Genomic DNA, 24044 nt, shown 5'->3' with positions numbered 1-24044 from the left:
GGAGAAAGTGAGGACTGCAGCTGCTGGAGATCAGAGCTGAAAATGTGTTGCTGGAAAAGCGCGGCAGGTCAGGCAGCATCCAAGGAGCAAGAGAGTCGACGTTTCGGGCATGAGCCCTTCTTCAGGAATGCCTATCCATCCTATCCATGCCCCTCATAATTTTGTAAACCTCTATAAGGTCACCCCTCAGCCTCCGACACTCCAGGGAAAACAGCCCCAGCCTGTTAAGCCTCTCCCTGTAGCTCAAATCCACCAACCCTGGCAACATCCTTGTAAATCTTTTCTGAACCCTTTCAAGTTTCACAACATCTTTCCGATAGGAAGGAGACCAGAATTGCACGCAATATTCCAATAGTGGTCTAACCAATGTCCTGTACAGCCGCAACATGACCTCCCAACTGCTATACTCAATACTCTGACCAATAAAGGAAAGCATACCAAATGCCTTCTTCACTATCCTATCTACCTGTGACTCCACTTTCAAGGAGCTATGAACCTGCACTCCAAGGTCTCTTTGTTCAGCAACACTCCCTAGGACCTTACCTTATAAGTCCTCGCCAGTTATTCTGAATTCCTATTTCTCTATTTATCACTTCTTCTAATTATTTTTTCCCTAGGAATTTGTACTTAAGATTCTGCACCTTGCTACTTAAGGTGGCACTATAAGTGGCAACTTGTAAATGTTTGGCTGTAGTCATGTGATCACACGTGACAATACAGCTAAATCTTGTTCTAACCAAGCCCCTATACAACTGAAACGAGACCTCATTACTCCTGTATTCAAATTCATTTGCAGTAAAGGCTGACATTGTCTTCCTAACAGCTTGCTGCGCTTCCAGTGACTTGATCAGCAAGGGGGTCTCTGTATATATCTAGACTTCCCACTGCACCTACCATTTCAGAAATGCCGTGCTCACCTGTTCCTCCTATCATGGTGGATAATCTCACCTTTTAACAGATGATCTTCCACCTTGCCTGTTCTTGCCCATTGCCTCAGCCTGCCTAAACCCCCCTGGAACCACTGTATACCTCCCTCACAACACACATTCCCAATTAGCGGAGAGGTGGAAAATGTAACTGCGGTGGCCCGTTCCCGATGGCGGGATGGGATATACGGGTGCTGTTGGCTGCTCTCTGACCTCTGCCGGTTCTGTGAAAGCGGGACGTGTTCCGGCTGCGTGGGTGGGAGGACGCGGACGGGAGGGACCTCGCAGCAGTGAAAAACACGCCGTCTGCTGACTGTGCAGCAGGACCCTCCTGCAGAAACAAGTAAACTCCTCCTCGCTGGCGCAGCTGGTCAGACGGTGGCTCAGGGGTTAGCCCTGCTGCCTCGCAAAGCCAAGGACCTGGGTACGATTCCACCCTCGGGTGACTGTCTGTGTGGAGTTTGCACATTTTCCCCGTGTCTGTGTGGGTACCCTCTGGTCTCCTTCCACAGTCTGGCAATGCACAGGTTAGAGTGGGTTGGCCAGGCCCTGTAGTGTTTCGGGGTGTGCAGGCTAGGTAGGTTAAAACCCCTACAGTGTAGAAACAGGCCCTTCAGCCCAACAAGTCCACACCGACCCTTTGAAAAGTTACCCATTCCCCACCTGTATTTTTTTTAATTTCAAAAATATACTTTATTCGTAAAATAATCATAAAATAATTTGATGGTCTGTACATTTGGTCATGCCGTACATATGTCAACATTTACATACACAGATCAGAAATTATCATTGTTATATACAGGTCTGTGTATTTCTCGCTCATATGCCCATATATTGAGCTGAGGCATCAGCAGAGCCCAAATGACTGCAGGGCCCCCTGATCTTCTTTAGACAGGCAGATGTTAAACGGTGGTCTTTCCCCACCGCGCCTTGGCGGCAGCTGCCCCAAGCTTCAGCGCGTCCCTCAACACGTAGTCCTGGACCTTGGAATGTGCCAGTCTGCAACACTCAGTCGGGGTCAACTCCTTCAGCTGGAAGATCAACAGGTTTCGGACCGCCCAGAGAGCGTCCTTCACCGAGTTGATGATCCTCCAGGCGCAGTTGATGTTTGTCTCGGTGTGCGTCCCGGGGAACAGGCCGTAGAGCACGGAGTCCCGCGTCACGGCGCTGCTCGGGACGAACCTCGACAAATACCACTGCATTCCTCTCCAGACTTCCTCTGCATAGGCACATTCCAGAAGGAGGTGTGTGACAGTCTCGTCCCCCCCGCAGCCGCTTCGAGGGCAGCGTGCAGTGCGGCTGAGAGTCCGGGCGTGCATAAATGATCTCACAGGCAGAGACCTTCTCACCACCAGCCAAGCCATATCTTGGTGCTTGTTGGAAAGTTCTGGTGATGAGGCATTCTGCCAAATGGCTTTGACAGTCTGCTCAGGGAACCGCTCGATAGGATCCGCCCTCTCCTTTTCCCGAAGGGTCTCGAGGACGCTACGTGCTGACCACTTCCTGATGGACTTGTGGTCAAAGGTGTTTTCCTTCATAAACTTCTCCACGAAGGACAGGTGGCACGGAACGGTCCAACTACTCGGAGCGTTCCGCGGCAGCGAGGCCAGGCCCATCCTTCGCAACACCGGGGACAGGTAGAACCTCAGTACGTACTGACACTTGGTGTTCGCGTACCGGGGATCCACGCACAGCTTGATGCAGCCACACACAAAGGTGGCCATCAGGGTGAGGGTGGCATTGGGTGTATTTTTTCCCCCGTTGCCCAGATCTTTGTATAGCCAGTCCCTTCGGACCCGGTCCATCTTTGAACTCCATATGAACTGGAAGATGGCCCGGGCGACTGCAGCGGCGCAGGTTCTGGGAATAGGCCAGACCTGTCCCACGTACAACAGCAATGACAGTGCCTCACACCTGATGACCAGGTTTTTTCCCGCGATGGAGAGAGACCGTAGCCTCCATCTGCCCAGTTTCTGCCTCACTTTACTGATACGCTCCTCCCAAGACTTGGCGCACGCCCCAGCCCCCCCGAACCAAATACACAGCACCTTCAGGTGGTTTATCCTGATGGTGAAGGGGATCGAGGATTGGTCGGCCCAGTTCCCGAAGAGCATGGCCTCGCTCTTGCCTCGGTTTACCTTGGCCCCGAGGCCCGTTCGAACTGGTCACAAATGCACATGAGTCTGCGCACGGACAGCGGATCCGAGCAGAAAACGGCGACGTCATCCATGTACAGGGAGGCCTTAACCTGCAGGCCCCGCTGCCCGGAATAGTCACCCCTCTCAGGCTCGCATCCTTCCTGATGGACTCGGCAAATGGCTCTATGCAGCACACAAACAAGGCTGGAGAGAGAGGGCAGCCCTGCCTGACTCCAGATCTGACTGAGAAGCTATCAAGTCCCACAGAGCGGAATAGAGCTTGACCGGTCAGCCGTTGCTTCCGGGAGTTTTCTTCTTTTCGAAGGACTCGAGGGCCTTGGTCAGCTCATCCAGAGATAGCGGCTGGTCCAGCCTCTCGCGTGTTCATTCCCCACCCGTATTACTCTACATTTACCCCTGACTAATGCACCTAACCTGAACACTATGGGGCAAATTTAGCACGGCCAATCCACCCTAACCTGCACATCTTTGGATTGTGGGAGGAAACCCACGCAGACATGAGTAGGAAATGCAAACTTCACACAGACAGTTGCCTGAGGCTGGAAATGAACCTGGGTTAGCCATGGGAAATGGAGGGTGGGATGCTGTTCGGTGGGTCAGTGTGGTCCCAATGGACTGTGCAGACTGCTTCCACACTGCAGGTGCTTCTGTGACTCAACTCCTTTAACACGAGATTACTCTGCAGCTCAAATCTCTTTTTGAATTTACATTTCAATTGTAAATCATTCCCATTACATTAGTTTCACTTCTTTCTCTGCCATATGTTGTCATGGTTTGCAGAGACTAACTTAGAGCGCTAACTGTCCTGGCACAGCTCAACCTTCCCACACTTTGATGGTTAAATAGGAGTTCGGGTCATTTCCTTCATTTTGGAAGAAATAATTGTTGTGGGCTTTTTTTTTAATTGCAAAAATATACTTTATTCATAAAAATCTTTTGGTGCCTGTGCAGTTGGTGATGCCATTATTATGTATACATCGCATGTCTTTACATACAGAGATCAAACTGAGTCACTTAAATTTACAAGTCTGTATGTTAAAGTGAGGACTGCAGATGCTGGAGATCAGAGCTGAAAAATGTGTTGCTGGAAAAGCACAGCAGGTCAGGCAGCACGCAAGGAGCAGGAGAATCGATGTTTCGGGCATAAGCCCTTCTTCAGGATTCCTGAAGATGGGCTCATGCCCGAAACGTCGACTCTCCTGCTCCTTGGATGCTGCCTGACCTGCTGCGCTTTTCCAGCAACACATTTTTCAGCTCTGTATGTTAACCATCCAGCCTCTTGGTGGTTAGCTGAGGCATCAGCAGAGCCCAATTACCAAGTGGGCCCCACCCGTTCTTCATTGGCAGGCAGATGTTACACGGTGGTCTTTCCCCACCGCGCCTTGGCGGCAGCTGCCCCAAGCTTCAGCGCGTCCCACAACACGTAGTCCTGGACCTTGGAATGTGCCAGTCTGCAACACTCAGTCGGGGTCAGCTCCTTCAGTTGGAAGATCAACAGGTTTTGGACAGGGCCAAAGAGCGTCTTTCAACGAGTTGATGATCCTCCAGGCACAGTTGATGTTCGTCTCGGTGTGTGTCCCGGGGAACAATGTGGGTTTTTTTCTGTTCACTCCACATGTAAGGACAGTGTCTTTTTGTTTAAAGAAAGACTGCGGACTAGAATGAGGAAGGGTTGTTTTAAGATCACTGTTTGAAAGGCTGGCTAGTTGTCTTGAAAGCTAGTGGGCTGATAGCCCATTGCACAACAGACTTATGGACAACTGCGTGACCAAACCTCAATTGAAGCTGCAGTTACAGATCATTTGGAATAGAGGGCTGTCCAGCTTTGGTTGGCAACACGATTCTGATTGGTCTACGTAACAATGACTGGCTATCGATGCCCGTGTGATTGGTTCTCAGATAACTGAGCAGCTTGGAACAGGAGGGTCAGATTTGAAGAGTGTGGTGCTGGAAAAGCACAGCAGGTCAGGCAGCATCTGAGGAGCAGGAGAGTCGACATTTTGGGCAGAAGCTCTTCATCAAGAGTGTGTTATTGAGGGGGGTGGGGGCAAAGGGTACTGAGAGATATATAGGAAGTTGGGAGCGGGGCTGGGGGAAGGTAGCTGGGAAGGCGATGGGTGGATGCAGGTGGGGCCGGATGGTGAGAGGTCAGTGGAGAGGGTGGAGAAGGGAGTATGTGGGAAGAAAGATGGACAAGAGGGCAGTGCCGAGTTGGAGGGTTGGATCTGGGATGAGGTGGGGAGGGGGGGAAGATTTGGAAACTAGTGAAATTGACGTTGATGCTGTGTGGTTGAAGGATCCCAAGGTGGAAGATGAGGTGATCTTCCTCACATCGTCAGGTGGGTAGAATTTGGCGTTGGAAGAGGCCTAGGACTTGCATGTCCCTGAGGAAGTGGGAGGAGGAATTGAAGTGTTCGGCCACAGGGCGGTGGGGATTGTTTGGTGCATGTGTCCAGAGATACTCTCTGAAATGTTCCGCAAGTTGGCATTCTGACGTAGGGAGGAAAGTGAGGACTGGGGGGTTGGGTGGGGGTGGGGGTGGTGGGGTTGTTGAGGTGGGGGGGAAACGGGGTTCTGTCCTTGTTTTAGGTGGAGGGACAGTCTTCCGGGGTGGAGGTGCGGGAAATGGAGGAGATATGCTGGGGGGGAGGGGGCATTGTTGATCACGTGGGCGGGGAAATTGAGGTCCTGGAAATAGGAGGAAATCTGGGATGTCCTGGAGTGGAATTGCTCCTCTTGGGAGCAGATACAGCGGAGGCAGAGGAATTGAGTAAGGAATCATGTTTTTATGATTAAATAGGGGTGGGGCGTAGGGGAGGGGTGTGGGAGGAAGTGCAGTCCAGCATCAACGTTGACGTCACTAGTTTCCTCATCTCCCCCCCACCTCATCCCAGATCCAACCCTCCAACTCGGCACTGCCCCCTTGTCCTGTCCTACCTTTCTCCTTTCCCACCGAACCGCTCCACCCTCCCACCGACCTACCACCGTAAACCCCCCACCTTCATCTACCTATTACATTCCCAGTTACCTTCCCCCAGCCCCAAACATACCCCTCTATTAATCTCTCCGCTCCCCCCCACCCTTTCCCACCCCCAACATTCCTGGTGAAGGACTTATGCCCAAAACATCGACTCTCCTGCTCCTCGGATGCTGCCTGACCAGCTGCATTTCTCCAGCGCCACACTTTTCGACTCTGACTCTGCAGCCCTCACTTGCTCACGACTTGGAACTGGGAACAAGTTACAGAGAAAGAGAGAGAGAAAGAGAGAAATGTTCATTTTTGCTGAAGAGCAGTCTCTCTGTTCTTTGCAGTTTACTCACTGTAAACCTTAAGGAAGCCAGTTTATCATTCCCACAATAGTTATGAATTTTAATCAGTTAGTCAGTGCACAATGTTGATAGTTTCTGTGGAACTATTTAATTACTTGTTATATACAATGGTTCCCGATCAGTGCAGGAACCTGGTCCACGCTTTGTTTAAATCTGGTCCTGAAAGTCGGATAAATTGGGGAACTTTATGCTATTTACAGAATCGTTAACTTCTGATTGACTCTGGGAATAGCTGGGCTCGATGTCCAGCTCCCTTCTAGGCGAGATTAAAACATTGTCAGTAAACCCAGAGCCCCAGTGGGGACTCCGCGGCGTGGTTAGGGTGAGTAGCCAAGGTCTATGCCCCAGGCTAGGAGTGTCAAAAACGAGAGGGCACAAGTTTAAGGTGAGAAGGGAAAGATTTAAAAGGAACCTAAGGGGCAACATTTTCACACAGAGGGTGGTACGTGTATGGAATGAGCTGCCAGAGGAAGTGGTGGAGGCTGGTACAATTACAGTATTTAAATGTCATCTGGGACATGAATAGGAAGGGTTTGGAGGGATATGTGCCAAGAGACGAGATTAGGTTGCCATATCCGGTCGGCATGGACAAGCTGGACTGAAGGGTCTGTTTCCGTGCTATACATCTCTATGACTCTAGGATTCTGCCAGCCAACACCTGGAGATGGGCATATGTGGACAACACTGATGCCAGTCTTTGGACGCCTCACTTTTTTACCTTGTCCGTGCAAGACCTAACCTCACCCCACGCAGGACACCAGGCCTTCCTCTTTTCCAACCCTCCATGACTGCGTATTCTTTCCTCCTTTAGATCCCTGTTCCACTTTTGCAAGCCATTGACCCAACACCTGAACACCACTCCACTGAGCTGGAAGGTTCGTTTTCAGACGTTTCGTCACCATACTAGGTGACATCGTCAGTGAGCCTCTGGGTGAAGCGCTGGTGGTGTGGCCTGCTTTCTATTTCTGTGTTTAAGTTTCCTTGGGTTGGCAAAGTCATTTCCCATGGTGATGTCACTTCCTGTTCTTTTTCTCAGGGGATGGTAAATGGGATCCAAGTCGACGTGTTTGTTGATAGAGTTCCATTTAGAACCAGAACTCAACAGGAATCCAAAACCATGCCACCAGTGCTTCTTCCGGAGGCTCACTGATGATGTTCCCGCGTATGGTGACGAAACGTCTGAAAATGAACCTTCCAGCTCAGCGAGCAAACCTACATCCAGAGCCTCAACCTGAGCTATAAATCTTCTCAAAACTCACTAACTACGCCATCTTCAGGTCCTTCCCGGTACTTATAAAACCCAGGATTCTTTCTGTTCTATGTCTCAGGCTACCAATGCCTTAAGGTATTCATATACATCCTCCCCCCTCAGCGTCCTTGTCACTTTAATATTTTTCTGTTAAGTTCACACAAGGTGCGCCAGTTCAGCCTTCTCATCTGCTCCCTGTTGGCTCAGTTCACCAACCCCACCTTGAACTCCAAAGCGAAGTGTTGTGGATTCTGGGAATCTGAGACAGGAAATGAAAGGGCTGGAAGGAAAGTCAGGTCTCAAAGCAGGATCTGGGAGAGATAGAAGCGAGCGTCGACTTTTTGGGTCGATGACCTTTCATCAGAATGATGTGATGTATATTGTCGAACGGATTGGTCTCAATACTGACACTGGGGACACTTCCTCCCTCAGTCGGAGAAACAGCCGCCTGCATCATGCCTCTCACTGTCAGTCCCCCTCTCTCTCCCTCTCCACATCCCAAAGATGTGCAGGTCAGGTGAATCGGCCATGCTAAATTGCCCATAGTGTTAGGTGCATTAGTCAGGGGTAAATATAGGGTATGGGACTGGGTCTGGGTGGGTTACTCTTCAGAGGGTCGGTGTGGACTTGTTGGGCCAAAGGGCCTGTTTCCACACCGTAGGGAATCTAATCTAATCTAATCTCTCTTTCTCCCTCTCTCGCCTGTTTCCCTCGCTCAGATCCCTCAATCTTTTCCAACACTTCCATCAAACCCCTCTCAACTTCCTACAAGGAGAACAACTTCCCCAATCTCTAGTTAGAGTGAACTTTCATGAAGCATGTAATAGCCCGTTGCACTGGAAAATAGCAAATATAACTGCTCTGTTCAAGAAGGGAGGCAGTCAGAAAACAGGATGCCGTTGGCTGGATGTCTGTTGGGGAAGGTGTTCATGAGATTATAGCTTTGATAAACGTGAGGCAATCAGAAAATATCAGAACGGGTTTTATGCAAGGGAGATCACGTTTCAGCAATTTATCGGAGTTTCCGCAGTATCTAATTGGACTGAACTCCCAGCTTCCCGAGTCTATCCATCGGACTGAACTCCCAATCACAACTTCCCTCGTCTGTCCGTCAGACTGAATTCCCAGCTTCCCAAGTATCTAAATCAGACTGAATTCCCAGTCACAGCTTGCCCAGTTTATCCATCAGACAGGATTCGCTCATCCCTGGATCTGTGAAGAGTTCCTGCACTCCCCCAGCGCCTTCAAATCCTTTCCAAAACACAGAGTCCGAAACTGGGCATGACTCTCTGGCTGAGGCTGAACTGTGGGTTTGTTTTTCGCCTTTGTTCATTCACAGGATCAGCGTTTATTGCCGAGAGAGCAGTTAAAAAATTTACCATGCTGTGGATCTGGGGTTGAAAAGCGTGACGCTGGAAAAGCGCAGCAGGCCAGGCAGTGTCCGAGGAGGAGGAGAGTCAACGTTTTGGGCATAAGCCCTTCTCCATGTGGATCTGGAGTCACATGTTGGCCAGACTGGGTAAGGCTGGCGGTTTCATTCCCTGGAGGACATTAGCGAACCTGATGGGTTTTTCTGACAATGGATTTATTAGGCTCTTAATTTCAGATTTTTGAAAATTGAATTCAAATTCAACCAAAAGCCATGGTGGGAATTCAAACCTGGGGCCCAAAATGTTACCTGCGTCTCTGGATTAACAGTCCAGTGATAATAGCACTCGGCAATCGCCTCCCCCCCATATAATCAACTTTTATCCTAACTCCCTGACGTTGGACTTTATGCAATTCTTTATAAGTTGCGGAATGATTTTTACATTAGGATTAAACCTCGGCACAACATCGTGGGCCAAAGGGCCTGTCCTGTGCTGTACTTTTCAACGTTCTATGTTCTAATGGTACGTGAAGTAGCCCAGTGCACTAGAAAAGAGCAAACATAACCGTCCTGTTCAAGAAGGAAGGTAGTCAGGAAACAGGCTTGATGTCTGTTGGGGAAGGTATTAATGAGATTATAGCTTTGATAAACATGAGGCAGTCAGAGGAGTATCAGAACGGGTTTTGTGCAAGGGAGATCACATTTCACCAATTTACGGGAATTCTGTGAAGGCTGTGGATAACGGAGCACCTGTAGTTGTACTCTACTTGGATTTCCAAATGGCACTTGATCATGTTTTATTTCATGTATTCACTCGTGGGACGTGACCAGCATTTATTGCCTGTCTCCAGCTGCCCTTGACCCAAGTGGCTTGCTGGGCCATTTCGGAGTCTAGATTAGAGTGGTGTTGGAAAAGCACAACGGTTCAGGCAGCATCCGAGGAGCAGGAAAATCGACGTTTCGGACAAAAGCCCTTCATCAGGAATACAGACAGAGAGCCTGAAGGGTGGAGGGATAAGTGAGGGGAGGGTGGGGGTGTGGAGAAAGTAGCATAGAGTACAATGGGTGAGTGGGGAGGGGATGAAGGTGATAGGTCAGGGTGGAGAGGGTGGAGTGGATAGGTGGAAAAGATGATAGGCAGGTAGGACAAGTCATGGGGACAGTGCTGAGCTGGAAGTTTGGAACTAGGGTGAGGTGGGGGAAGGGGAAATGAGGAAACTGTTGAAGTCCACATTGATGCCCTGGGGTTGAAGTGTTCCGAGGCAGAAGATGAGGCGTTCTTCCTCCAGGCGTCTGGTGGTGAGGGAGCGGCGGTGAAGGAGGCCCAGGACCTCCATGTCCTCGGCAGAGTGGGAGGGGGAGTTGAAATGTTGGGCCACAGGGCGGTGTGGTTGATTGGTGTGGGTGTCCCGGAGATGTTCCCTAAAGCGCTCTGCTAGGAGGCACCCAGTCTCCCCTATGTAGAGGAGACCGCATCGGGAGCAACGGATACAATAAATGATATTGGTGGATGTGCAGGTAAAACTTTGATGGATGTGGAAGGCTCCTTTAGGGCCTTGGATACAGGTGAGGGAGGAGGTGTGGGCACAGGTTTTACATTTCCTGCGGTGGCAGGGGAAGGTGCCAGGATGGGAGGGTGGGTTGTAGGGGGGGCGTGGACCTGAGCAGGTAGTCACGGAGAGAATGGTCTTTGCGGAAGGCAGAAAGGGGTGGGGAGGGAAATTAACCTTCACATTAACCAAATCATCTGCCGACATTTCCGCCACCTCCAAACAGACCCCACCACCAGGGATATATTTCCCTTCCCATCCCTTTCTGCCTTCCGCAAAGATCGTTCCCTCCGTGACTACCTGGTCAGGTCCACGCCCCTCTACAACCCACCCTCCCATCCTGGCACATTCCTCTGCCACCGCAGGAATTGCAAAACCTGTGCCCACACCTCCTCCCTCACCTCCATCCAAGGCCCTAAAGGAGCCTTCCACATCCATCAAAGTTTTACCTGCATATCCACCAATATCATTTATTGTATCCGTTGCTCCCGATGCGGTCTCCTCTACATTGGGGAGACTGGACACCTCCTAGCAGAGCACTTTGGGGAATATCTCTGGGACACCCGCACCAATCAACCACACCGCCCTGTGGCCCAACATTTCAACTCCCCCTCCCACTCTGCCGAGGACATGGAGGTCCTGAGCCTCCTTCACCGCCGCTCCCTCACCACCAGACGCCTGGAGGAAGAACGCCTCATCTTCTGCCTCGGAACACTTCAACCCCAGGGCATCAATGTGGACTTCAACAGTTTCCTCATTTCCCCTTCCCCCACCTCACCCCAGTTCCAAACTTCCAGCTCAGCACTGTCCCCATGACTTGCCCTACCTGCCTATCTTCTTTTCCACCTATCCACTCCACCCTCCCCCCCCGACCTATCACCTTCATCCCCTCCCCCACTCACCTATTGTACTCTATGCTACTTTCTCCCCAACCCCACCCTCCTCTCACTTACCTCTCCACCCTTCAGGCTCTCTGCTTGTATTCCTGATGAAGGGCTTTTGCCCGAAACGTCAATTTTACTGCTCCTCGGATGCTGCCTGACCTGCTGTGCTTTTCCAGCACCACTCTAACCTAGAGTCTGGTTTCCAGCATCTGCAGTCATCGTTTCTACCTGGGCCATTTCGGAGAGCAGTTGAGAGTCAACCATGTTACTGCGGGTCTGGAGTCATGTGTAGGCCAGGCCACGTAAGGATGGGAGATTTCCTTCAAATATTGTGGAGCATGATGTCAGCGGGGATAGAAGACTGGCTGGCCAGCAGAAAACAGAGAATTTCCCTAAATGGATCTTTGTCTCATTGGCTGGATGTGATAAGTGAAGGAGTCTGTGCTGGAATCTCAAGATTTTTTTAACAGTTTACATCAATGATTGGGGGGGGGGGATGGTGGTGAAGGCATGGTGGCTAAATGTCACAGACAACACAAAGATAAGTAGCAAAGTGGGTTGCGAAAGCTCACAATCTAAACTGCGGATGGATAGATATAGACCAACTTGCAGAGGTGACCGAGTACACGAATCACAAAATGTCAGTATACAGTTACAGCAAGAGTTTAAGAATGGGATGCTGCCCTTTGTTTACTTGAGGAATGAGATTTAAAAGTAAGAATATTCTGCTGCATTTAGACTTTGGCAAGAGGACGTATTGAAAACTGCAGTTTCGGTCCCCTTACTGAGGAAGGATATGACGGGATGAATCATAGAATCCCTTGTCCATTTGGGATGTGGAGTGTGGGGAGGGGAGTGGGGGTTCTCATCGAATGACGGAACAGGTTGGGGGGGAGTTTGCTCGTAAGACACAGGAGCAAGAGTAGACCATTCGGCCCATCGAGTCTGCTCCACCATTCAATGAGGGCCACGGCTGATCTGCTAATCTTTAATGCCACTTTCCTCCCATCTCGCCCCTAACTTCTGACTCCCGAACCGAGTTAAAATCTGTCGATCTCGGCCCTGAATACACTTGATGACAGAGCCTCGGCAGCCTCCTGCGGCAAAAGACTTCCACAGATTCACCGCCGTCTGAGAGAAGAAATTCCTCCCCATCGCTCTCCTAAAATGGGTGACCCCCTTACTTTGGAACGATGCCCGCTGGTTCTGAACTCTCCCACAAAGAGAAGCAACCTCACAGCATCCATCCCGTCAAGAGTATTATCTGTTCCAATCAGGCCTCCTCTCATTCTTCTAAACTCTAGTGAGTACAGGCCCCAACCTACTCGACTTCTCATAAGAAAATCCCTTCTCTGGACTGCCTCCATTGTCCATAAGACCATAAGACATAGGAGTGGAAGTAAGGCCGTTCAGCCCATCAAGTCCACTCCGCCATTCAGTCATGGCTGATGGGCATTTCAACGCCACTTACCCGCACTCTCCCCGTATCCCTTAATTCCTTGCCAGATTAAGAATTTATCAATCTCTGTCTTGAAGACATTTAACGCCCCGGCCTCCACTGTGCTCCGTGGCAATGAATTCCATGGGCCCACCACTCTCTGGCTGAAGAAATGGTTCCTGATTTCTATTCTAAATTGACCTCCTCTAAGGCTGTGCCCACGGGTCCTAGTATCCCTGTGACAGAAACAATTTCCCAGTGTCTGCCCTTTCTAAGCCATGTCGGTACATCCTTCTCGGACAGAGAAGCCAAAAACTGTTTGGAATATTGTTGAGTAATGAGTGCTTGGTATAGAATTAACAAGACTTGCCAATTTCAGACCTCATTCCCTCTGAAACAAAGACCGACATTTAATTTGCCTTCCTTCTTGCCTGCTGACCTTGCATCATAGATGTTTTCTTGTGATTAACGTACAAGAACTCCCAAATCCCTCTGTGCTGCAGCCGGCACTGCTTGGTCATATCATGTATTTGGAACCACTCTGCTACTACATCCTGTAAAACACTCGCCAACATTTCTCCCAAATGTAGACGTTAAGCTAAGTGGCCTGAACTTGCTTGTTTTATTGTCTCCTTCCCTGTTTGAATAAGGCTGTCACATTGGCCGTTTTCCAACCCTCTCGGGCTTTGAGGATTCTTGGAAGATTGCTATCCAGTATTGCTGCAGCCACTTCCTTTAATGTCGGAGAAATTTCCACTCAGGTCCAGGGTGCCTATCGGTTAACAGGCCCTTCGTGCCAAGTTGCTGCCCAGTTTTCATAATTAATCTAGACCCAGTTGCCTGTGTTTGGTCTATGTCTCTCCATCCATGTACCTGGCCAAATGTTTCTTAAATGTCAACATTTTACTCACCTCCACAGCCTATTCCACACTCACCACCTCCTGGGTGAAAAAGATTGCTGTCATGGACCCTCTTGTCTCTCTCTCTCTCCCCTCTCACCTTAAACCTCTGCCCTCTAGTTTTAGGTTCCCCTACCACAGGGATTTTATAGACTTCTATAAGGTCACTCCTTAGCCTCCTGTGTTCCAGAGAAAAACGTCGCAGCCGATCGAACCTCTCTTTATAACTCAAACCTTCCCGTCGAGGTAAACCTTTACTGTACTCTTTCTAGTTGAACAATGCAGGATGTTCTGCCATAACATGTGTTTCCTTAACACAAAGTTGCCAAAAGACACTTGATGAATTGGGGGACACTGTTCCTAAAGCTGTTAGGTTTTAAAACGTGTACTGGTCATAATGTGAGTCCGGCCCCATGAGTTTAAATGGTACAACTATGGTGCAATTTCCTTACAGCTGAGGATTGCACAAGAATGGAATTATCGTTTAATAGCAGAACTGACTCTATCCTTTCTACGGTATGGTCCAGGCTGCATGCTGTACTCCAAACGTGGCCTCACCAATATCTTGTACAGAGGAACCAATTTAAGAGAACCAACATGTGGCACAAAATGAAGTTGCAGCAACACTGAGTGGTGCTGGAAAGGCACAGCAGTTCAGGCAGCATCTGAGGAGCAGGAAAATCAACGTTTCGGGCAAAAGCCCTTCATCAGGAATATAGGTAGGGAGCCTCCAGGGTGGAGAGATAAATGGGGGGGTGGGGGAAGGCTGCGGAGAAGGTAACAAAGAGTACAATAGGTGAATGGGGGTGGGGATGGAGGTGATAGGTCAAAGAGGAGGGTGGGGGAAGGTAGCAAAGAGTACAGTGGGTGAATAGGGCTGGGGGTGGAGGTGATAGGTCAGAGGGGAGGGTGGGGGAAGGTAGCAAAGAATACAATAGGTGAATGGGGGTGGGGATGGAGGTGATAGGTCAAAGAGGAGGGTGGGGGAAGGTAGGTGGGAAGGGAGATTGGCCGTGAGGACAGTGCTGAGTTGGAAGGTTGGAACTCAGGTAAGGTGGGGGGAGGGGAAATGAGGAAAATGGTGAAGTCCACACAAAAATATGGCTGACTCTTAAACTTCCTCAGCAAGACAACTCAGTTCAATGGCAATTGGGTTCAGGGCAACAACTGTCAGAATAAAACACTCTCCCTCGTGGAGTGCATCATTTCCCCCTCCATCTCTATTTTGGTTTAATCCCTGCCCTCCCCTTCACTGTTTTGATCACACAGCATTGCCCTTTGATGTGAAGGCCACTGCTTGTCACTGGTCACTCGGGTGTTTTCCTATCTTTCTGGTGATGGAAATTTGAATAAAGATTTGTACACCTTGGCGTCTCACACCTGCACACACACACACAACATGGGGGCTGGGGAAAAAATAAGCACTGCTGCAGTTAGGCGGTAGTGTGGGGGCAAAAAGTTGAAAAAAAAACAGGAGTGTCAGAGGTTCTAATAAAAACAAAACACTCTCCATCTCTGAAATAAATCCACAAAGGCCCGTACCCCATCACCCTTTATTTACATGTCCTTGACCCTGATCCAGCTCCCTCAGAGCTAGCTCTCAGACTGAGCACAACCTCTGACCCTCCTGTTTATTTTTCTTCGTTTCAGATTCCCAACGTCCACGGTCCTTTACGTCAGCCAATACACAAACCCCTTTGTGGGTCATCGGTCAGCTGGGCCTCCCTGATTGGACCTGGTTAACTCGTATTCCCTGGCTGAGCTAGTTTCAGTCATTACACCCTCCTTCCATCTCTTCTGGCCATGCATTGGTCTACTTCAACCGACTACAGAACAACCTCAGATACCCAAACATCGATTATCCGAAGTCTGGATTGTCTGAACAAGATTCTAAAGGTCCCGATGCTTGGGTAAACTGTGCTATCTGAACATTCGATTATCCGAACAAAATCCTCCCCCGCCTGTGTCGTTCAGATAATCGAGGGTGCCCTGTATTTCGGTACTTGCCAGCACGTGGCAGTCGGGAGAGATTCTTACCCGTGCGGTCCTGCTTGTCCATCTCTATCCTAGCTCCCTAAGTTCTGCCTGACGGAACTCATCCCTCTTTCTGCCCACCATACCTGGTACCAAGAACCAATAGCTGAGGGTGAGATTCAAGGGAGGAACACAGGAATTAGGAGCGGGAGTAGGTAAGTCCGCCTTTTATAACAATCATGACTGATCTTATCCTGGTCTCACCTCCACTTTCCTGCCTGCTCTCCATAGCTCTTTGGTCCCACTTTTCATCAGAAACACCTCTATTTCTTTCTTGAACCTATTAATTGACTCCGCCTGCACTCAGGGTCAGTGAGCTCTACAGATTCGCAACCCTCAGAAAAGATGTAATTCTCCACCTCTCAGTTTCAACTCCATCTCCTCTCATTCTAGAATTAGGATCTCGTTTGTCCCACAAGGGGGAAACATCTGATAAATGTCCACCTTATCAATGCCCTTTAAATACCTCAATCAGATTCCACCCCCTCCCCTTCATTCTTCTGATCTATTTTGTCCAATTCAGAGAGGTTATTGCACATCTCTGGACCAGGTGGGACTCGAACCCCCCCCCCAGTCTCTCGGTTCAGGGGTAGGATCCTACCACCGCGCCACAAGATGGCACTTCTCCAGTGAGTGCAAAGCCAAAGTTACTCAACTCCACTAACCTGCAGCCTGGGCGCCAGTTACAAAACTTTATTGAGGTCGAGGCATGCATACAAGTCCGGAGGTTACAGGACAAGAGAGTTGAAGTGCTGACGTGCAATGTTAAACTGTTTACGGAGAATTAATATTAAAAAAAAAGTTTAATTAAAAAAAAACTTAAGATTGTACAAAAGGCTCTGTGCTTTCAGGAGTTGAACGAGGCCCTCAACTAATCTTATCCGCGTTTTAATTTTAAAAATAAAGGACACAACAGCTTGTTAAGCCCACGAGAATTTGGCTTCAATACAAAAATAACATCATCCAGCGATGCTGTCCACAGCCTCGCTGCGGCAACGTTGCTTCTGGAGAAGGGAATTCCGCAGCTGAAATCCGGAGCACTGGAACATCATAACAAGTGCAAATCGAACAACACAGTGACTACTACTAACCGCAAACAGTATCGATGCTCTGTCTCACTTCCCAGTCTGATGTTTACAATCAGTACAGGGATAGTGGTGGGTGAGGTTGGTGGGGGAAGCGGGTAAATATCTGGGTGCTTTCCAATGGCTGTAAAAGGCTGACTCAGGGGGCCGGAGATTGTCGAGTTTCAAGACCGAAGCTGGGGGAGGGATTTTTAGTTGAGGATTCCTGCAATTGTGGGCAGACTTCTGCCTGGGCAAACCTAGACATTTTCTGTTGAATTCCGTGGATACAAGGAGAATTCTGTAACTGTGGGACGAATCCAGTACTTGCTTGCGGATGGTGGGGGGTGTGTTCGGGGTGCTCTGTGGTTTCAGGGAGGTTTCTGTGGTTGATTGGAGAATCCACAAATTTGGGGTTGATTTCCATGATTGCGGGGAAATTCTCTGATTTCAGAATGAATTCCATGATTACAGGGTGGATTCCATGATCGCAGGGAGAATCTACAGTTTTGGAGTGAATTATTTGATTTTGGAGTGAATTCCACAATCACAGGGAGAATCTGATTTCAGTGTGAATTCCTTGATTTTAGAGTGAATTCCACAATCACAGGGAGAATTTGAATTCCTTGATTTTAAGGTGAATTCCATGATCACAGAGAGAATCCTGCAATTTCAGATTAAATTATGAAAAACTCTTTGATTTTTGAGGGAAACCTGTAATTTCAGGCTAAGTTCAGGTATCTCGATGAGAATTCAGAGATTGTATAAGAGTTTTAAGATTACAGGAAGAATCCTATGCATGAGGGATGCTAAATCTTCACACACAATCACAGTTCTCATTGTCCTGAGGGGGAACCATTCTTCTTGGGGATCCCCAGCTGAATTCACAGCTACTCTTCATTTGCTTTATCAGATCCTGTCTTCTCCTGTATGGTACATGATGCAGCCAAAGGAGGGGGTAGGAGTACGTTGGAAGGCGAGGTTAGAAACTCTATACAGCCACAGAGAAGACAACGCAGCTACTTCATCAACCCCCATGATCAGCCACGTGACTCTTACACTAAGCGTGGAAGCAGGACATTCGGCCCATCGAGTCCACACTGACCCTCCGAAGAGCATCCCATCCATTTCGCATGACTAACCCACCTAACCTGCATATTCCTGGACATTATGGCCTAACTTAGCATGGCCAGTCCACCCAGCCTACGCATCTTTGTGACTGTGGGAGGAAAACCCATGGGGACACGGGGAGAATGCACAAACTCCACACGGACAGTTGCCTGAGGCGGGAATTGAACCAGGCTCCCTGGTGTTGTGAGGCAGCAGTGCTGACCACTGAGCTGCTGTGTCGCCTTTTGCTGGCTGTTAAACCAGCAGATCCCACCCGGGGAAGCAGGCAACCAAGGAGTAGACTTGGTGTTCAAATTGGCTCAGTCATTTTGTTTTAAAAAGGCAACTCACAGGATGTGAGGGTCACTGGCCGGGCCCAGTGTTTACTGTTCTTGGTGGGACTTGGAACTGCATGCCAACCTCTTCGATCCCAGCCTCGGGCGACTGTCTGTGTGGAGTTTGCACATCCTTCCCGTGTCTGCGTGGGTTTCCTCCCACAATCCAAAGATTTGGTATGCTTTCCTTTATTGATCAGAGTATTGAGTACAGGAGTTGGGAGGTCATGTTGCGGCTGTACAGGACATTGGTTAGGCCACTGTTGGAATATTGCGTGCAATTCTGGTCTCCTTCCCATCGGAAAGATGTTGAAAAACTTGAAAGGGTTGAGAAAAGATTTACAAGGATGTTGCCAGGATTGGAGGATTTGAGCTACAGGGAGAGGCTGAACAGGCTGGGGCTGTTTTCCCTGGAGCGTCGGAGACTGAGAGATGACCTTATACAGGTTTACAAAATTATGAGGGGCATGGATAGGGTAAATAGGCAAAGTCTTTTCCCTGGAGTGGAAGAGTCCAGACCTAGAGGGCATAGGTTTAGGGTGAGAGGGAAAAGATATAAAAGAGACCTAAGGGGCAAATCTTTCATGCAGAGGGTGGTACATGTATGGAATGAGCTGCCAGAGGATGTGGTAGAAGCTGGTACAACTGCAACATTTAAGAGGCATTCGGATGGGGATATGAATAGGAAGGGTTTGGAGGGATATGGGCCGGGCGCTGGCAGGTGGGACTAGATTGGGTTGGGATATCTGGTCGGCATGGACGGGTTGGACCGAAGGGTCTGTTTCCGTGCTGTACATCTCTATGACTCTGTGTGCAGTTTCGGGTGAATTGGCCGAGCTAAATTGCCCCACATTGTTCAGGGACGTGCAACGTAGGTGCTTTAGTCAAGGGTAAATGGGCCTGCATGAGATACACTTCGGAGGGGGTGGACTGGACTCGCTGGGCCGAAAGCCCTGTTTCTACATTGTGGGAATTCTAATTCAAACCACAGCACTCAGGGCAGAAGTTTCCGTTAACTCCTTTCAATTTGTCCCCGAGATGGTTCCTTCATTTCTTGCCCCTTACCACCCCCAGCTGTATCAAAGGTTAGCCCTTGCTCCCGTTCCCACCACCTCCCCCCCCAACACTTTTCTGTTACTCAAGAATTTGGAATATACCTGTATACCTTCGGACGAATATCTCGTCTCCGTGAGCATCCCAAGAAGGCACCCCACGGCCGCCTTCACTTAACACACGGTGGGGGAACAAGAGGAATAAATATGCTCGGAATTCCAACCCCTCACTGATATATACACACACACACACACATATATACATATACACACACACACACAGAGAACACACAAATGGCAAATGGGCTCCTGTGCGTTAGGGCTTCTTGAAGAACACTCTGTGCACCGAGCTGCAAAGGAAGGCCAAGAACGCGGGTCAGTCCCTCACCATTGTCGGGAGAGTGCGGGGGGGATTTCTGTCCCGAGCACACAAAAATTCCTTCCTGGACCAACGTGCGCCGACGCCCCAGGTCTGCTCCCCACCCCTACCATTCCTGATCAAAGTAACTTGGTGTGGGGGGGGGTCTGGAGGCCTTGCTGGCACTGGGTTTAATCCTGAGAGAGAGAGAGAGACGCAGACCGACGGTGGCCCAGTGGTTTGTCCAAAAACAGAGAGAGAGAGAGAGAGAGAGAGTAGCAGTTCCATCGACTTGTGGGTACTGTCTGATCGTTCTCTTCCTGTCACGATTTGTCCTGGGCGGCTGACTAGAGCGAAGAGGGAAAGAAAGCAGAATCTGGCGGCAATTCTGACGACAGACAGAGCGCCCTCGTGTCTGGGGTGGTGGGTCATCGCCGGTAATTTCCATCTGCGGGAGAAACGAGAATGAAACATGCGGCCGTCACCGAGGAGCGGCGAGGCTGGCAGGGGGCACGGGAAAGGGTTTCCCGATAGCCCACCTCAGCACTCTGCTGCAAGCGTGCCCTGCCATGGAGCTGCCCCGTGCCTCGTTCCCGAACGTCCGATTCCTGAAGGGAACGGAAGTGCCAATGGCCTAGGCCGCGGCCCAGGGACAGCATCGCACACGGCCTGTGTTTCTCAGCCAACCGCGGCGACCAAAGGGCACAACACTGCCTCTAGCCCCAGCTCACTGGCTGCCTAGGCCCGGAGGAATCACCGCATTGTCTGCAACCGGGAATCAGGCCTGTCAATGGAGGATTAGAGTTGTAAGGAGAGGCTGGGAAGGCTGGGGACGTTTTTCGTAGGAGGTTGACGGGTGACCATATAGAATTTTACAAAATCATGAGGGACGTAGATAGGGTGAATGGCAGGTGTCTTTACCCTAGGGTGAGGGGAGGGGGGAAGGGTTCAAGATTAGGAGGCACGTTTTTAAGGTGAGAGGAGAGAGATTTAACGAAAAGTCACGAGAGTCAACTTTTGTTTTACACAGGCAATGACTCGAATGTGGAATATGGGTATATGAATAGAAAGGGTTAGAGGGATGTGGGCCAAGTGATGGCAAATGGGACTAGATTAATTTAGGATATCTGGTCAGCATGGATGAGTTGGACCAAAGGGTCCGCTTACGTGCTGTACAGCTCTATGACTCCATGAGTCCATACCGAAACTCCGGGGAACATCCCGCCCAGACCCACAGTTACCCTGTCCCTGTAACCATGCATTTCCCATGGCTAACCCACCTAGCATGCACATTCCTGGACACTTTGGGCAACTTAATATGGCCAATCCACCTCACCCACACCAATCAGTGAACCAAAGTTGTTAAACCCTTCCCAGGCTTGCTGGGATCCGTGAATGAACTTCCTGAGGAAGTGGTGCATGTGGCCACAGTTACAATGTTGGAAAGGCATTTGGATAGGTGCATGAACAGGAAACGTTTGGAGGGATATGGGCCAAGCTCAGACACAGGTGGGACTAGTTCAGTTTGGGACGGAATTCGGTGCGGACTGGTCTGACCGAAGGGTCTGTTTCCGTGCTGCATGACCCTATGACATTAACTTCGGCAGGAGTCCCCGGGGGGGGGGGGAGGGAAAGATCAATTGCCTCGGCTACCCGGGTTCTGAGGGGGGAGAAAAACAAGGCACTGCGGAAATCTGAAACAAAATCAAAATCAGCAGGTTTGGCAACATCTGCACGGAGAGAGGTAGAGAGAGACATACAGAGAGAGAGAGAGATAGAGAGATAGAGATAGAGAGAGAGATAGATTGAGATAGAGAGAGGTAGAGAGAGAGAGGGGGAGAGGGAGAGGGAGAGGTAGAGAGAGAGATACAGAGAGAGAGAGAGATATAGAGAGAGGGGGAGAGAGAGAGGGGAGAGAGAGGGGGAGAGAGAGAGGGGGAGAGAGAGAGGGGGAGAGAGAGGGGAGAGAGAGGGGGAGAGAGAGGGGGAGAGAGAGGGGGAGAGAGAGGGGGAGAGAGAGAGGGGAGAGAGAGGGGGAGAGAGAGGGGGAGAGAGAGGGGGAGAGAGAGGGGGGAGAGAGAGGGGAGAGAGAGAGAGAGGGGGGAGAGAGGGGGGAGAGAGAGGGGGAGAGAGAGGGGGAGAGAGAGGGGGAGAGAGAGGGGGGAGAGAGAGGGGGGAGAGAGAGGGGGGAGAGAGAGAGGGGGAGAGAGAGGGGAGAGAGGGGGGGGGAGAGAGGGGGGGGGAGAGAGGGGAGGAGAGGGGGGGAGAGAGGGGGGGAGAGAGGGAGGGAGAGAGAGGGAGGGGGAGGGAGGGAGAGAGAGGGAGGGGGAGGGAGGGAGGGAGAGAGAGGGAGGGGGAGGGAGGGAGGGAGAGAGAGATAGGGAGAGAGAGAGAGATGGGGGAGGGAGAGAGAGAGAGATGGGGGAGAGAGAGAGAGAGATGGGGGAGAGAGAGAGACAGGGGGAGAGAGAGAGAGAGAGAGACAGGGATTGAGAGAGACAGGGAGTGAGAGAGATAGGGAGAGAGAGAGATAGGGAGAGAGAGAGATAGGGAGAGAGAGAGATAGGGAGTGTGTGTGTGTGAGAGAGAGAGAGAGAGAGAGAGAGAGGTAGAGAGGAATAGAAGCAGAGTTGATGTTTTGAGTGCATTCTGAATTGAAGTCATACCAGACTGAAACGTTCACCAATATTCTGAGGGGACACAATAGAGAGATCAAAGTTTGTGAGAGGATTTGTAGCTCGGGTGCTCGTTGTTGTGGTTCTGTTCGCCGAGCTGGGAGTTTTTGTTGCAAACGTTTCGTCCCCTTTCTAGGTGACATCATCAGTGCTTGGGAGCACTGAAGGAAGGGGACGAAACGTTTGCAACAAAAAACTCCCAGCTTGGCGAACAGAACTACAACAATAGGGATAATTATGGGAGGATTGTGGGAAAGCATAGACCTCAAGGAAGGTGGGAGTGTGTTGGGGCAAGTGGTTTAACTTAAAAATAAGCACTCTCCAATTTAAGATGCACAGAAGGAGAACTGTTTTCTCTCAAGACGTTTGTTAGTTTTTGGAACTGTCATTTCCACACTGCAGTGAGGGGTTAGGTCATTGAATCCATTCATGGTGAAGTTAGATAATCCGCTGTCAAAAGGAGTCAACGTTTACAGGCAGTAAAATGAGGGTGACAATCAGACCATCCGGATTTTATTCAATGGGCTGAATGGCCACTATCCTGTCCCCGTTTACAACGACATTTTGAAACAAGGAAGAAATCATCGGGGCCATTGCACATTCTTCCTTTTCGTTTGTCAGTCAGAGGGATTCATAAGGGACTGCTGGCTAACCAAACGGGCAGGTTCAGGGTCAGAGGTCGCATGGTGAAACCTCGAGGAATATAGCATCATAGAATCCCCATGGTGTGGAAGCACGCCATTCGGCCCATTGGTCAGAGGCTGAGGGGTGACCTTATAGAGGTTTATGAAATCATGAGGAGCACAGAGAGGGTGAATTGACAAGGTCTTTTCCCTGGGGTGGGGGAACCCAGAATTAGAGGGCATAGGTTTAGGGTGAGAGGAGTAAAACATAAAAGAGAACTAAGGGGCAACTTTTTCACACAGAGGATAGTGCGTGTATAGAATGGGCTGTCAGAGGAAGTGCTGGAGGCTGGTACAATTACAGCATTTAAAATGCATCTGGATGGGTATACGAATAGAAAGGGTTTAAGAGGGATATGGGCCACCTAGCATGCACATTCCTGGACACTCTGGACAATTTAGTATCGCCAATCCACCTCACCCACGCCAATCAGTGAACCAAAGTTGTTAACCTCTTCCCAGGCTTGCTGGGATCCACGAACGAAATCAAGAGACTGACTCAAAACCCGAATGTCGAGCCTGATAGAATAACTCAATGTGGCCCTCGGGATGGTGACACAACAGGAGGAAACCATTTAACCCATCTCAGGGAGACCCAGGATGGAGGCAGATAAGTCAACTGAGAATCAGCCTTCAGCTTTCGGCTGACATCCCAAGTAAAGTTCTCTCTACATTGTTCTGTCAATCAGTTGAAGGCTGGGTACAATATGGGATTACATACAGATGGATTTTTAGGGGAAGATGTGGCATGGGTGGGTGTTTATTATTGGCTTGGTAAGCCTAATGCTCCAGAGACATGGTTTGGAGGAGCACAGTGGCTGAGTGGTTAGCACTGCTGCCTCACAGCACCAGGGACCTGGGTTCGATTCCAGCCTCGGGTGACTGTCTGCGTGGAGTTTGCCTGGGTTTCCTCCCACAATCCAAAGACG

General features: G+C 50.0%; 1 protein-coding gene across 1 annotated transcript in view; it reads right to left on the bottom strand.

Annotated features, from left to right (window-relative positions):
• Positions 1 to 16508: 16508 nt before the first annotated feature.
• Positions 16509 to 24044, bottom strand: part of LOC132832495 (phostensin-like) — a 30297-nt gene continuing 22761 nt past the window's right edge. The window contains exon 3 of the mRNA XM_060850549.1: positions 16509 to 20205. Within this exon, the coding sequence (XP_060706532.1) occupies positions 20186 to 20205 (20 nt within the window). The 3' untranslated portion in view covers positions 16509 to 20185. The remainder of the gene's footprint in view (positions 20206 to 24044) is intronic.

This window comes from Hemiscyllium ocellatum, chromosome 35 (genome assembly GCF_020745735.1).
Source record: "Hemiscyllium ocellatum isolate sHemOce1 chromosome 35, sHemOce1.pat.X.cur, whole genome shotgun sequence".
NCBI lineage: Eukaryota > Metazoa > Chordata > Chondrichthyes > Orectolobiformes > Hemiscylliidae > Hemiscyllium > Hemiscyllium ocellatum.
The sequence above is the reverse complement of the archived record's forward strand: the minus strand, read 5'-3'. Positions and strand labels throughout refer to the sequence as shown.